The 15,726-nt window shown below is 44.4% G+C and overlaps 1 protein-coding gene and 1 long non-coding RNA gene across 2 annotated transcripts in view; one reads left to right on the top strand and one right to left on the bottom strand.

Annotated features, from left to right (window-relative positions):
- SHISA5 (shisa family member 5) overlaps positions 1-3,936 on the top strand; it is a 45,280-nt gene extending 41,344 nt beyond the window's left edge. The window contains exon 6 of the mRNA XM_048858372.2: positions 530-3,936. Coding sequence (XP_048714329.1) covers positions 530-609 — 80 coding nt within the window. The 3' untranslated portion in view covers positions 610-3,936. The remainder of the gene's footprint in view (positions 1-529) is intronic.
- A 2,941-nt stretch (positions 3,937-6,877) lies between these two features.
- On the bottom strand, positions 6,878-14,453 carry LOC142072740 (uncharacterized). The gene is made up of 2 exons (XR_012669289.1): positions 12,257-14,453; positions 6,878-9,354 (listed from the first exon to the last, which is right to left on the bottom strand). It is a non-coding gene; the product is annotated as an uncharacterized LOC142072740 (long non-coding RNA).
- Between the last annotated feature and the right edge of the window lie 1,273 nt (positions 14,454-15,726).

The following is a 15,726-nucleotide window of genomic DNA, read 5'->3' as shown; positions in this document are numbered from 1 at the left end:
TCCCTCCCAGGGGCTGGGCAGGGACGTGGTTCTGGCCGCTTCCTGGAGCGGCACGGCGTGGGGCCAGGGCAGGCATGTAGGGAGCCTGCCCTGGCCCCAGTGCGCGCCACTGCCACCACGGAGATGCTTTAGGTAAGCAGCGCAGGGACAGAGCCCAAACCCCTCCTGCACCCCGCCCCCCAACTCCCTGCCCTAAGCCCCCTGCCTGCACCTCGCACCCCTCCTGCACCCCAACTCCCTGCCCTGAGCTCCCTGCCACACCCTGAACCCCAACCCCCTGCCCTGAGCTCCCTCCTGCAGTCTTCACCCCTCCTCTGCCCCAATCCCTTGCCCTGATCCCATTCCTGCACACCGCACCCCCTCCTGCACTCCAACCCCCTGCCCCGGCCCTGCATACAATTTCCCCACCCAGATGTGACCCTCGGCCCAAAAAGTTTGCTCACCCCTGAATTGGAGCTATCATTGAAAAGTAAGTATAGAATGAGAACACTAATATGAGATACCTGTGTTGTGTTTTGGTTTTTTGCAGTTGGTGCTGGAGCGCCCTATCCAGTCAATCAACCCCCATACAATCCTGCTTACATGGACCCTCAGAAGCCCACCTATTGAATGGATTTTCTATTATGCCTCTGTGCAAAACTTTTTTGTAAAGTATAACGTGTGCTGTTTAAACCATACAGCTGTAGCACATTTTTGTAAAACGCAGCAGTCTCTCATCCCTCTGTAAAGAGAGAAATCTAAATCAGTAGCTTTTTAAAATACACTGAGCTCAGCAAGAAAAAGAATTATCACTTGAAGTTCACTCCATACCTCAAGCAAATACAACAGGAGAAACTTGCTCAAATTCCAGTGACAAAAGGGTGAAAAGGGAATAGTTCAGATATAAGAAGCATGGTAATGTGTATTGTGCAATAATTTGAAGGGTGGGTTCACAAAGAATGATCAGAAATAAGTTAAACAGTTGTCGTAAGCACCCAAAGCTGTAGCATTCATCTGCATATTATTAAAATATAAGAACCTAACTGTCAGAAAACTTTAGTAAAATTTGATCTTCCTGTTTTCAAGTTAACATGATGAATTAAGCTACACTTAACTTAGTGATTTTAAAAGGGAAATTTCCTTTGCTGGAATAGAATTGCCTTCAGAAAGGGATAGTGGAACATGTTCTTATAGCTTTTTTTCCACACTGGTTGCATTTATTTTGTGCCCATCAGGCATGCGCTTGATCTATTCCTTTCCAATTTTAAAACTCAAAACATGTCAAGTCATTAGGTGTCTTTTCACTTCCTTTGTTTAATTCTCTGATATCCCTGGCAAAAAACAAACAAACCAACCCTCCATTGGTCAATTAAATAAACATGTCAAAAAGCTGAAAACCTAAGAACGCTGCATGAGAATTTTTGCTTCATTACTGCAAGTTTTGACTACGTTTTGATGACGATGGAAAAAAATTTCACCTTGATGGAACCAAGCATTGTCCCTGTGATGAAAACACTGCTTCTCAAACTTGCAGAAGAACAGTCTGGCCCAGTGCTAAATCCTGCTCACTTAAGAGAAAGGGAGATGTACCTCATGTGCCTGCCAGCAAGATCAAGCCCGGGACATCTTGAGTGTGGTTTTTTACACTAAGATAGGAACTTTATAAGGAAGACACCTCTTCCAATAAAATTAAATCTGGACTTAAAAAATACTGGGAAAAAAAAATCTCAACATGCTGTACATCAAAGATCAAATCCTGCTATCCTCCCAATTTCCACGGAGTGTAATGGGAGTTTAGACTAAGTAAAGATGGCAGGATTTGGCCCTAGAGATGCAAAGGAGCTTACTTCAGGGAAAATTGCACATGTACAGGGAGAAAAATTGTCTATCATAAGTGTCTTGTTAAAATGTTGACTTTTATAACCCATCGTGATTGTGACCAGTCACAGCATTACTTTCAATTTTAGAATTTATGTACCAAACCAGTCACAATTTTAGACACACTGCACAATCTGATTTTTTTAAAAAGCCCTCAACTCTTCTCTAAAATTGAAATAGGCTTTTATTGTCCAGTGGTGAAGCTAATCAATTAACTGTTACTTCAGTGGAGCTGAACTAATGGAATATTATGACATTACTCTCATTCTGGTTTCATTTGTTTAGAGATGTTTACAAGCTGCTTGTTTTGGGGTCCTGTACTTGTCATAGGTTAAATATAAATATATATCAAGTTTGTTTGTACAGACATGATCTTGTCACTGATAGTGTTGTTTATCTTGCCTCTAACTGCAGAATGGCTATGACTGAAACTAACTTTCAAAAACAGCTTTGACTATACTTCAACTTAGTATCAGACGGTAGGAATAGAAATTAAAAGGCAGTCTATACCTGGATTTTTCAACCTTCGTTTGAGATGGTCTCCAGGGAATTTCACAAACTTTCAGCAAGTGTCCAGCATTCCAATAGGAGACTCTGTGTCTGCCTTGTTACATAGCACCAAGGGGAGCACTTGTGCTAATAACATTAAATGGGGCCATGAAACAGGCACAACGAGGGAGTTGAGTTATACAGTGCATGGTGCATTTTCTTCCCTGCTTCGCAACCAGAAGATGGGGTAGCACCTCACTGTAAATACTGCACTTTTGGAGCTGTGTGGGAACAGCTGGAGAGGAGGGGGGAGACCAGCTGAGAAGTTTCTGCTGTGGTATGTTCCCCTAGAAATCCTGTATGTCTTATGCCAGAAAACACTTCAGAAAATAATTCCTTTTCTGTAGCTTCTACCAGTGTGGGTGGCTGGACGATTAGGAGTGCAGAGGTGCAGTAGAGGGGACCAAGATCATCACAGAAACCAGATTAGACAGCTGCCAGGGTAGAGGCTGAACAGAAAGGGGCAGCTATTCAGCACAGATGACCTGAGGCCCTCAGAGTTGGGGCTGGGATTTTCCATAGTAGTTTGGTTCTTCGATTACAAAGCTGGGGCCTCTGCATTTTTGTCCTTTCTTCTGCTTAAAGTGGTAACTCCAGTGAGGTGTGATACAATTTTGGACATAACTATTCCTCTTGGGCTTTCCCATTTAAGGGAAGAGCATGGCACAAGGTGAACTTTGTGTGTAGGCATATATCCTGCCTATGTGACTTACAATCTCCTAGCCCCGAGAAAATAGTCCATGTACAGAGGATCCATAGTAGAGATATTGTAAACCAGATACTGTACAATGGACAGTCAGGATAATTTCAGGATGGTGAGAGAGACATGCTATCTGAGGATAGGAGAATATCATGGGATTAGGGGTAGGATAAGAACTGCATGTGTGGTATCCTTTCCTCACTATGTATATGTTAATGGGAGCTGTATGTTAGTAATGAAGAATTGCTTAATGAATTAATTACTCCTGGAGCTGGACAGGATGAAGGAGGAGGAAATGGGTGCAGATTTATACATTTTTCCTGTTTCATAGTGGAAGTACTTAACTCAATTTCTCATTCTTAGTGAATAGTGAATATTAATCATAGCTAAAAGATGGACATTGGACCAAAATCTGTTTCCATGTAACCCAGTGAATTCTGTTTCTATTTAACTCATGTAGTTATGTTAATAGTGGGTGTAATTAAGAGCAGAAAGTCTTATTTTATGCATTGATAACACGTTAGTCAAAAGTAGCTTATATATTGCAAATGTAAAACTGATAGTGTTAAGGGAGAGGGGGAATGGAATTCAAACTTTACATGTTTCAAAAGTTAAGTGTTTTTATAAACTCTGTAAGTGCCTTTATTTCAAAAAGTAGTGAATTAAATACAGTAGAATATTCTGTTGTACTAATATACCATATAATTTAGGGTTTTTTCTCAATTATAACCTTGCTTTGTAAGTAGTTTGTAGTTACACGTGAGAAGTATTCAGAAGAACTGGCATAAAGTCTGTACATCTATTTATAATAAATGCAAATGTCTGAAGTATATAGTGTCCATTTTGTTTACATATTACTTTGAAAGCTGTCACATTTAGAAGTGTGCCTGTTTAGCTACGTGTTACTCCAGTGTGTTTGACAGTTCTAACGTTAGTATTTCTAGTCATCTTGTATGGTGAATATATTGCTCATGGTTGCTGCCACTTCAGACTTAAGTCTTTTCAACAAAAATGGGCATGGCAGGGGCAAGACAAACTTCTCTGTGATATATGCTATCATGTGCCAGCAATGCCCCCCTGCCATGTACATTGGTCAAACTGGACAGTCTCTACGCAAAAGAATAAATGGACACAAATCAGATGTCAAGAATTATAACATTCATACACATTGTAAGGAGAGTGATCACTTTAGATAAGCTATTACCAGCAGGAGAATGGGGTGGGAGGAGGTATTGTTTCATGGTCTCTGTGTATATAATGTCTTCTGCAGTTTCCACAATATGCATCCGATGAAGTGAGCTGTAGCTCACGCTCAAATAAATTGGTTAGTCTCTAAGGTGCCACAAGTACTCCTTTTCTTTCTCTGTTACCTTGGCAATATTGTTCAAACCTAATCTAAAAGGATCATTTGTAAAGCATTATCTGGATTAGGATTAAAGGCGTGAAATTAGAATGCATTAGCCAACACATTCCAACACTATGGGAAAGTCTAGTGTAGACAATGGAGTACAGACTTAAACACACATTAAACTGATTGATTAAAGCTGATGCACCCCCGTGCTTCAACTTGACCAATGTAGCATGTGTTAAGAGCGGTGTGCTACGTCTTCCATGTTAAAACATTTGAGCTAACACATTCTAACACACCTTTTACTCTAGTGTAAACAAGGTGTATGAGTAAGCTTTTCTGATTCTGCCTAAAAGAGCATATCTGTCCAAAATGAGGTGGTGATTTTGTAATATGGATACTGTGTACTAGAAATTGAATTTAGACTTCCCACTCATTTCATATAGGTCACTGAGAAGTCTTGAGTTAAACAATTGAAGGGTTCTGTGTCCCTTTATTAGAGTATTGAACTATCAGGCTCCCTATAATCTCCAATTGTAAAAAATTTGCTTTTAGGTAGGCATTTATTTACCTTGGAATAATCAAGAGTATTACATGGATCTCATTCCACCTGGATTGTAGCAATGTTTCGTATATAATTTGATGATTAGTGTACAGGTGAAGTGTAGAAACTTTATTTCACACTGTCCTCAACTAAATTGCTCTTGACATATTAGACAGTCAGCAGATACATACAGTCCAATCCCAAAATTAATCAGACTGCAGGTAGCTAGTGTCATTCTTGTTTTGTAAACTAATGTTTAGGCTGGAAACTGTATCTGGGTCTACTGAGATTGTAATAAATCAATAAATTTAACCAATTTTCTGTCAGCCACTTACCTACCAAGTCATATCTGATGCTTTTCTTCATAACTTCTTCCCTTCATCTATTTTTTCCATGATTTTACAGTAGTTTTTCTTTTGCTACATGACCAAAATTTGAAACGAACAGGATCTGCTCAGATGGCCTCCAGGCCTGGAACTAGGAAGGAGGACCTGGCCCTTGGTTTATAAATCCTCACTGTCTTCCCTGGCAGCAGTTCATTGTTTCAAAGAACCTTGACCTTTTAAAATGGATAAGCAGAATATTGTATAAAGGAGGAACACCTTGCTTCCAAATACAATTAGTTAGCCTCAAATATTGAAAGAAAAAGGTGAGGCATATTGCACCTTTCACCATGTTGAAAGAGAAAGGTGAGGCTCTCATAATTTTAAGCAACTGTTCCTTATGTTACGCTCTGCATTTATTTTCCCATGAAAGAAGTTGGCACAAATCTCAAAATCCATGGACGGGGAGGATGGGACACTGAGGTGAAGAATCAAAGTTATGCCAAACAAGCAATTCTCTCCTAGTTTCCCCAATGTGGAAACTTAGTATGTAAAATAACTTGTCAGTTTAAATTAGGCTGTGAACTAGAGTCTGTTCTTCTCAAATCACGTCTGTTCAGTAGGGATATACCCTACTCACAAAGTCTTACGGTTTTAAACAGTTTGAGTTCCTTGGGAAAAAGACACCAAAATTAAGCACACTGGAAACCAGCTAATACAGATAACAGGAGTAAAGGTCTGTGACACTGCACCCCATATTATATGATGATATGAGAATTATGATGCATCTGGTACAAGATGCATCTTGTGAGGTGTCACTGAAAAAATTATGATTGATTACCCTATTTGTGTGCATGTATCATTTTTGTATCTGAAGTTATGAATATTGACTATATCTGTATTTCAAATGTAGTTACATGTGGGTAACAGCCACTAGACAAGATGCTTCCAGTCTAAACAGCTGGTTGTGAAGGGTCTACTCAAGGTAATGGGCCATTAGGGGAAACAATAGGCATTAGGAGAAGCTTGTCCCCCACCTGGTGAGCCTTCCTGAGAAGGCTCCAGACAGCCAGAGAGTAATGGTTGCTGTGATTCAGCAAGTGCATGTGACCAGACCACATGACACTGAACTCCATTTTGATACCTCTACTTTTCTACAAGCTGAACTAGGCATGGAGTTTGGAACAAAGAGTTCCCGCCCTATGGAAAAGCTATATAAGGTGGATTGTGACATCATCTCTAGGACTCACTCCCCCTGCAAGAGAACTCCTGGAAACACCTGAGGAACAACAACTGAACTGGGGAAGTGCTGGTTCTCAGGTAAAGGGATTTCTAACCTGTGTACAGAAACTTGGTGGACTGCTTGTATCATCAGTCAGGGTGAGAAATTGCTAATTCAGATCCTAGCCATCTAGTATGTTAGATTTAGTTTGCGTTTTTGCTTAGTTGCAAGGTAATCTGCTTTGATCTTGTTGCCGGCACTCAGTGCCGAGAGGCTGAACAACGGCTTGAGTGGCTCATTACCCGGTGTGCTACACCCAATAATCACAACGGGGTGGAGAAGCAGAAAAGTTTATTTGAAGCTTCCAATAGGTACAGGGAGATTTGAATTTCAAATCCTGTACACAGAGCAGGAAATTACACAGGCTTTTATACATCCTTTTTTTCAGCATACTTATCCAATAGCAAGCTGCCCCAAGTATCCATATAGCTAGCCAATCCAGTTCCCAGCTAGTTCCCTGGTTCTCTGTATCATTTATTAAACTATACATAAAGCTGCTTTATTCAGCATTGTTCTTTCATATCTGCCCTGTGTGGCCTTGCTTAGTTTCAGGCAGTCTGACTCTGCAACATATTGTTGCAGATTCTCAGCATAACTGCTGTGTGTGCCTCCAGGCGGGGGGGGGCCAAGGACACTTGGGCCTAGTACGCAGAGCTGCTGCGAGTGCCTCCAGGCGGGGGGGGGCAAGGACACCTGGGCCTAGTGTGAGGGGGCTTCATCGACACTCGTGGTCTTCCATCCCCTCGAGTTACCTCGTGGCCATGCCCCAGTGTCCCCAACAACTCCCCCCTTTGAGAACACTCAATAACCTTGGCTCTGAGTTTTTTTACTTGGGCTACTTATTTTTTTACAATAGGACTTTGCATAAGCACTTTGTGATAGCCCTGAAGAGAATGACTTATTAACTTTTGCAAAAGGGCCCTAACACATGATACTGCACAGCATAATACAAGCAATACAGGAAAGAGAAGTTTTAATAGCAGGCTAAATAAACCACCAAGCCAAGACGACAAACCCCAGCCTGAAAACAAGGTTTGCAACTAATCGTTCTCTGGGGCAGTATAGGCAACCTGTGCTCTGGCTCGGGCATGGGCCTTAGCCTGTACCACCTTTTTATAGATTTTTATAACTGCTATTATTTACATATACACAACATTGGGGCCCGACAAGGGCACAAACCCCTCCTTGGGATGCCAAGAGATAGTCCAAAGCCAGCCTGTTTTGGAGGGAAAACTTTCTGAGCTGCTGTATCTTTTTATTTAATGTTTTTACTGCTGACCCTAAATTACTAACTGAGTCCTCTAACTCTAAGGCCACCTTCTCAAGTACCATTTGCAGCCTTATAGTATAGTGGCCTATGCATGCCATGGCTGGCCCAGTAAACAGTGGCGCTATTCCCAGTACAGAGCACCCTACAAGCTTCTCGGTTGTGAGGGGATTCTTCATATTGCCCTTCAATGCCGTAGTCAGTCGCCGCAGGGTCTTTTCTCGTGACTCAACAGAGGTGTTTTGGGCATTTCTAATTTTTCCTTTGGGCAGTGTGGCAGTTATTGACAGATGAGGAACTCCATGAGCTATATAACAGCTACCTGTCCAGTTGGCTGACAGCACCTTGTAAGCCTTTCAGCCACATACAAAATAGTGACCGTGTAGGGCCCAGTAAGGACTGTTTCTTAAGGGGATTTCTGGGATATTTAAGGCTGCTTTGGCTGCTTTTTTAAATAATTTATATGCCCCTAAGGGGGCATTTTATTTTTTTGATTAGGTATGAGTGGGGGCGTTTTTAATTGTGCTGTTCAAATTACACTTACCATAGGGACCATTACAAACCCACCATTGGCTTGCTACATTGGAGATATTAACTGGACGGCAAGTTATATTTCCAAACCTTTTTTTTGTGGTAAGAGTATTTGTAAGAGTTTTTCTAAAAGGGGAGGAACTATTACACCCATACTGTTGGCCTCCCCTTTTGGTCTTTATTTAATACCCATTAGCCCACTGTGTAATAACACAAGAGCTTTTTTCCACAGGACGCCCATAGTGATTAGATTAGTTTAGTTTCAGGTAAAACATAACACTTCCTCAGTGAGTACTGCAACTGAATACTCCTGGTCCTGATAGGTGGCTTGCTGTAAAGAGGTCTTATTCCAGAATGGCAAGTCCGTTCTTTCCTGCTCTTGGGTGGTGGCTAATTCTGCTAGGGTCAAGGGCAGCATGTCAACAGGCATTCCCGTTTTGGGGGGACAGTGGAGTTGGAGCACATACCCAGCAATCAGTCTGGTTTGTTAAATTAGCAACATGGTGCGCAAGCAAAACAAAGGAGTTATGCTCCCGCTATGCACAGTTTGGAAATACCAATACAGAGAATAACAATGTTACCCAATTAATTATCACCAGAGTTTTTCCAGCCCAGGGTCTCCAGTACCTGGGTGGGCCCATTTTAGCATTAAGGTGCCTGCTATTTGTGTCTTTTAAACAGTAGCTTTAGCCCGAGATCGTCACTAGATGAGGAGTCAGCAGGTTGGACGGTCCACTGTTCTGCTGACGAGGGGGTGGGTACTGCCTTCAGACGAGAGTAATGGATCCAGTTCTTGTGTCCCTCGATTTTTGCCGCTGTATGGGAGATCAGCAGGACGGTATAGGGTTCTTTCCACTTTTCCTGGAGAGGCTCGTCTTTCCAGGTGCGAACAAGCACAGAGTCACCCGTGGACGGGAGAGTCCAAGGGGAGAGGCTGGGAATCCTTGGTATACCTGTGAAGAGACAAGAGAACAGCAGACAGGCAACACATATACTGTGACAAAAAAACATTACTCAACTCCCATTCCCCTGACAGAACCGGGGTGCCATTCATAGGCCATGCCCTTCCAAACAATTTCAAAGGGACTGAGCCCTAATCTACCCTTTGGGAGAACGCGGATACGGAGTAGGAAGAGGGGCAAAGCATCAGGCCATCGCAGTGAGGCTTTTTGGCACACTTTTGAGAGATGCTGTTTAAGGGTCTGATTGGTACGCTCCACTACACCACTGGCTTGCGGTCTCCAGGGCGTATGGAGTTTCTAGGGGATCTGTAAGGCATGTGAGATGCTTTGAATGATTTTTGATGTGAAGTGTGTCCCATTGTCAAATTCCATCCACAGGGAGAGTCCAAAGCGAGGACTGATCTCCTTAACAAACTTGAAGGCCACTGTTCTGGCAGTGCAGTTACGGCATGGGAAGGTTTCTGGCCATCCGTTGAACCGATCCACTATAACAAGGAGATATTTGAACCCTTAGGTCCGGGGAAACTCAGTAAAATCTATTTGCCACACTTGTCTAGGGCCCGGAGTGGGTTCTAGGGCAGCTGGTGGCACAGGATGTCCCGGTCGGGGGTTATTCTTTTGGCAGACTAAGCAGTCCGCTTGTACCTGGGCAGCCAGGGGTCGGAGTCCGGAAGTGATAAAATATTTTCCCATTAGTTGGATAAGTGCTTCCCTGCCAGCATGAGTGGTTTGATGTAGTTTCTGCAGCACTGGCCGGATTAGGCCCTTTGGTAAGAGGACCTTCCCTTCTGGGGAATGGAGCCATCCCTCCTTTTCCCGGAGACTGAGTTTGTCAGTTAGCTGTCTCTCCTCCCCAGAGTACTGAGGGGTTGGAAGCTCCCCTACTGATGGGATAAGGGCATGCATATGGGCGTTCTCAGTCTGAGGGGATGGCAGGGTGGCAGCATGCTTAGCCTCTCTATCTGCCCGGGCGTTACCTCTGGCCACATCTTGATCCTCCCTTTGATGGGCTTTACAGTGTACCACCGCCACTTCTGAGGGGAGTTGTACAGCTTTTAGGAGCCGGAGGATTTGGGGCCCATACTTGACTGAGGAGCCTCGGGCTGTCAGTGTTCCCCTTTGCTTCCATGGGCCAGCATGAGCATGCAGCACACCAAAAGCATACTTTGAATTAGTAAAAATGTTGACCCGCTTTCCTTTTGACAGTTCAAGTGCACGGGTCAGGGCTATTAGTTCGGCAAGCTGGGCAGAGGTCCCAGCAGGCAAACCTTCAGTTTCCACAGTGTCATGGAGCGTCACAACAGCATAACCCGCCCTCCTTTGCCCATCTATTACAGTACTGCTACCATCAGTGTACCACTCATAATCTGCATTTGGGAGGGGTACATCCTTTATATCCGGACGGCTGGAGTACTGGGCATGTATGATTTCTAAACAGTCATGTTTCTGTTCCTTTGTTTTTGGCAAGAGAGTGGCTGGGTTAAGGGAGGGGCAAGGCTGTAAGGTGACTTTAGAGTTCTCTAACAGCTTAGCCTGGTACCGGGCAATCCGAGCCTGGGTGAACCAAAGCCCTCCCTTTGCATCCAATAAGGCTCGGACCATATGGGGAGTATAGATTTGCATAACCCCTCCCACTGTTAGCTTCTCCGCTTCCTCAAGCACTAGGGCAGTAGCTACGACCGCCCGTAAACATGCCGGCCAACCCTTTGCAACCTGATCCAATTGCTTAGAAAAATAAGCCACAGGATGTCTCCATGCTCCTAACTGCTGTGTGAGCACTCCTAGGGCCACCCCCCTTCGTTCATGTACATACAACTGAAACGGCTTAGAGAGATCCGGCAGGTCCAGAGCTGGGGCTTCCATCAGTTTTCTTTTCAGGATTTTAAATGCCCTGTCAGCCTCTGGGGTCCAATAGAAGGGGTCATGATCCGCTCCTTTTACACAGTCGTACAGGGGTTTAGCCCATAGTCCAAACTCTGGGATCCTGCAAAAGCTTGCCATACCCTAAAATGCCCTGAGCCGCTTACAATTATTTGGAGAGGAACTTGACAGATAGCTTCCTTTCTTTTTTTTTTTTTTTTTTGCTTGAATGCTGACGCTTCCCTTGCCTTAGCTGTAACCTGATCCCTCTCCACCTCAGACAACAGGGTTTTCAGGAGGATATTACAGTTGTCTCAATCCAGCTTGTGACTACTGAGGCACCCCTTAAAGACTGAAATAAACCTGCTTGGGTTCGTTGAGAATTCCCCAGCCTGTGTTTTAAAAGCTACTAAGTCTATTGGATTGAATGGCACACTAAACTTGCATAGTGGTAGCCTGACGTCCATTTGCCCCTGGGCAAGCCACAACAGTCTCGGTAAGCAAAGGATAGAGTACCACCAAAGGGGCAATCTCTGTAACCTGAGGCATCCTACCCTTATAAGGTGGAGGTGTGGGGGCTGAAGGGGACACCCGCTCTGCCATTACAATGGGGGTGGGGGTCTGGGGACTAACATTAGCTACTACCAAATCAGTCGGAGTCAAATTACAACTTTGCAGAATTACAGCTTTGTTCTATTTTTTAAAGCCATAAACGCTTGTGCATACAAATATTTATTCCATTTATTTCTTTATTGACAAAACAAAACTAATTGGAGGATCGTGTTGCAATTAATTGAACTTCCTGGTGGCCACCACTCCTGGTCCTCTAGTTGATATTGAGGCCAGTTAACTGTACAGAATTGTTTTAATTGGCTCTTAGTCATTGGATTCGCACCAAATACCTTCTAGTTTGCTAGAATGCACTCTAGGGGCGTACACCCTGAGCTCTGTCCCTGTCCCATACCTACAGGGTAACTATGGGCGTCCCCAGGTTCCAACAGAGCATACAATCCGGATTTTAAAAGGTTCCTACCTTATTCAAGGGACCGGTTCTTCACCGTGGCCTGCAGCTGCTCCTCCCCCATGTCTAAAGGGACCGGTTGTTCACCGCCGTCCACAACTGCTTCTCCACTATATGAGTGCGTTGCACCGTTGTGCCCTCCGGGTCGATCAAATCGCATCTCCTCAGAGGCCCCCGATGAACTCACCAGTGCGCGCTGGGCGTCAGTTCTCGCCGCAATCCTCGACCTCCAGGAAGGGTCCGGGCAAGGCTAAATTGCAGCCTTGTCGCCCACCCAGGGACGCCAAAAGCTGTTGCCGGCACCCAGTGCCGAGAGGCCGAACAACGGCTTGAGTGGTTCGTTACCCTATTGGGTGCTACACCCAATAATCACAACGGGGTGGAGAAGCAGAAAAGTTTATTTGAAGCTTCCAATAGGTATAGGGAGATTTGAATTTCAAATCCTGTACACAGAGCAGGAAATTACACAGGCTTTTATACATCCTTTTTTTCAGCATACTTATCCAATAGCAAGCTGCCCCAAGTATCCATATAGCCAGCCAATCCAGTTCCCAGCTAGTTCCCTGGTTCTCTGTATCATTTATTAAACTATACATAAAGCTGCTTTATTCAGCATTGTTCTTTCATATCTGCCCTGTGTGGCCTTGCTTAGTTTCAGGCAGTCTGACTCTGCAACATATTGTTGCAGATTCTCAGCATAACTGCTGTGTGTGCCTCCAGGCCGGGGGGGCCAAGGACACTTGGGCCTAGTACGCAGAGCTGCTGCGAGTGCCTCCAGGCGGGAGGGGGGGGCCAAGGACACCTGGGCCTAGTGCGAGGGGCTTCATCGACACTTATGGTCTTCCATCCCCTCAAGTTACCTAGTGGCCATGCCCCAGTGTCCCCAACAATCTGCTGGCTATCACTTAAAATCTATCGTTGTCGTTAATAAACTTATTTTAAGCTTTATCTAAACTAGTGTGCCTTTAAGTGAAGTGTCTGGGGAGGATCTCAGCTCTGTGAGCAACGGTTGCTGCATACCTTTCCCACGTTTAGAGGAAGGCAAACTTTATTAATGAGTTTTACCTTGTACAAATCCCTGTGCAGCATAAGATTATATAATTCTGGGTTTATACTCTAGCAGGGGGTACAAGTTTGGGGAGCTAGGAAATTGGCTGTCTGTCTTTGAGTGGCTTAGAGTAAAGCACCCAGGTAACTCAATTGGGTGTGTGGTGCTAACTGCCAGCCTCACCAGGCCCTCTTATCTCCAGCAAAGCAGTGTGAGCAGAGTGGTTAGAGGGGCACAGCAGTTCCTAGGGCTTCCAGACTGCACCCGGGAGGTGACAACCCCTCATACCGCTGTAGGAGGGCAAGAGCCTGCAAAACACAGAATAGGGTTCTCTGCCTGGCTCCCACCAATCTACTGGACAGGAGCCTGCACAGTTGGTGTAAGATCCCCTGAAGGATACCCTCCCATATCTTAATTTTAGTACCTGTATGTTTGGCCAAAGGTTACCAGTTGGGTGTAAAATAATTTCAGGAACTAAATCGTTGAACTTTGGTGTAAGGCACAAAACTCCTCCCTCTGCAGCACTGCTAGGGCTCAGGCATGCTGCTTCACAGAGCCTGGCACGCTGAGAAGCTTGGCTGTACTCATGAGTGGAGGAGCTGAAACGGGGCCAATCCAGCAAGTGCTTCCCTGCAGAAGATGTTTCAAATCTGTCCGTGGGGGACTGGAACATGTTTTACTTCCTTGCTGAAACTGAAAGCTCTAGAGCCCTTTGGCAAGCTTGCCAGCTCCAGCTCCAGCCCATGCCCCGCCATGGAGAAGAGAAGGTGCTACGGGTAACAGGGGAACAACTGAGAAAGAAGCAATTGCAGGGCAGTAACAGTCTCCGCTGCACATGGAGGAATAAGGGAGTACTAGTATCCAACCACTAGCACTAATGTAAATACTAGCTTTTTATATCATTACCCCACCAAAAGAGGGCAGTGATGAAGGCCTTTATTTAAAATGGAAATTCTGCCCTTACTCTCAGTGAGCCCACCCACCACATTAGTGCTAGAATTAGACCATGCCCCCCTGACTCTACCAATGCTTTCATTGCCTGTTTTTGAATGACAGGGCATAAGCATGACAACAGAAATACTACTAAAAGGGTCTCACAGCTGACAGGTTTCAGCAGGACAAGTGCATTGCACTCAGCAGGTGTTTCTTGCCTTCCTCCATTACTTCCCTCCCCCGCCACCACACACACACACTGCTCCTCCTTTCTACCACAGAGGTCTGTGAACTTACCCACCCACCCACCCCACCTCCACCCCTAGGCCCCTGATTCCCTCCTCACTACAGGGGTCTGCAACTGCCATTGCTAAGTTAACTTCATTCCAACCATAAGCCTAGCTCCCCCAGCACCGCTTCCTCAGTTCTTTACTCTGCCTCCCGTTTCCTTCCCCCACTTCCACTCTTCTTTCCACTCCTTCTGGGTATCCATTTCGCCTCACGGTGCTTTCCCGCTTTTCCACCAGCCATGATATAAAGGCCACCTTCGGTCTGTTAGAGACCAGCCTAGGAACACACTCCCTACCCCCACCTCCAGCAAGTTAAATGGCTGGCTGTAATGTACACAGGAAGCAAAGATATTCTTATACCTTTAGCACTTTCCCCAGGCAGGTAAAGGGACCTGGTTTTCCACATAGAGCAGGCTTTCCCCATTTTAATCTGCACAAAAATCTACAACGTTATGTCTGTTGCTACCTAGAATATTCCCTGAATTTTTGGAATTGAGAAGATGCAGTATTACCAACTTATCACATTACAAACAGAGACATGCCATAGAGTTGTGTTTGACCTTACTTTGTTAGATACACACCTCCACCGATTTAGCTTTGAATACCTTTTCAGTTCTGTGCATTTTAAAAGGACTGGTAATTTAACTGTAATTCTTCAGGGGGAAGAGATGCATTTATTTCATTTTCTAAGCTCCAGGTCTGTAGAATCTCTTATTTAAACTTCTGAAAAACATCTGTAAAACCACCTTATTCCATACAGTTTAAATTAAATCTATTCTAGCTCTAGGAAGATAAACAGAATATAAACCATATCAGAAATCTCATCTTTAAAGCATGTATGGCACAGGTGATGCTACCACAACAGTATAAACCTTTTTCCCCCTCTCAGTAAAGATGCAGTGGATTTGTACTGATTATAGCCATTGAATGGCTTCAGCACATATAAAATGTTAAACAAAGTTCCATTGCTCCACTAAGTGTTGCTCTGTCATAGGATGAAGACCTAACACACACTTACTGCGGCAGATAGTATCAAATGTTGCAAAAGCAGCAATGCACACACGATGAATCCATTGGAGAAAGTAGGATTTTTCCCAAATCTACTGCCTCATCTTTGCACCCTCAAACAAGATGACATACTGCTGCTGCTTTTTTTTTTTTAAAACGTTTGAAATTCACTGGTTTCAGGGTAACAGCCATGTTAGTCTGTA

This window comes from Caretta caretta, chromosome 7, assembly GCF_965140235.1.
Source record: "Caretta caretta isolate rCarCar2 chromosome 7, rCarCar1.hap1, whole genome shotgun sequence".
Taxonomy (NCBI): Eukaryota; Metazoa; Chordata; order Testudines; family Cheloniidae; genus Caretta; species Caretta caretta.
Note: the sequence above shows the minus strand (reverse complement) of the source record. Positions and strands in the feature narration are given on the sequence as shown.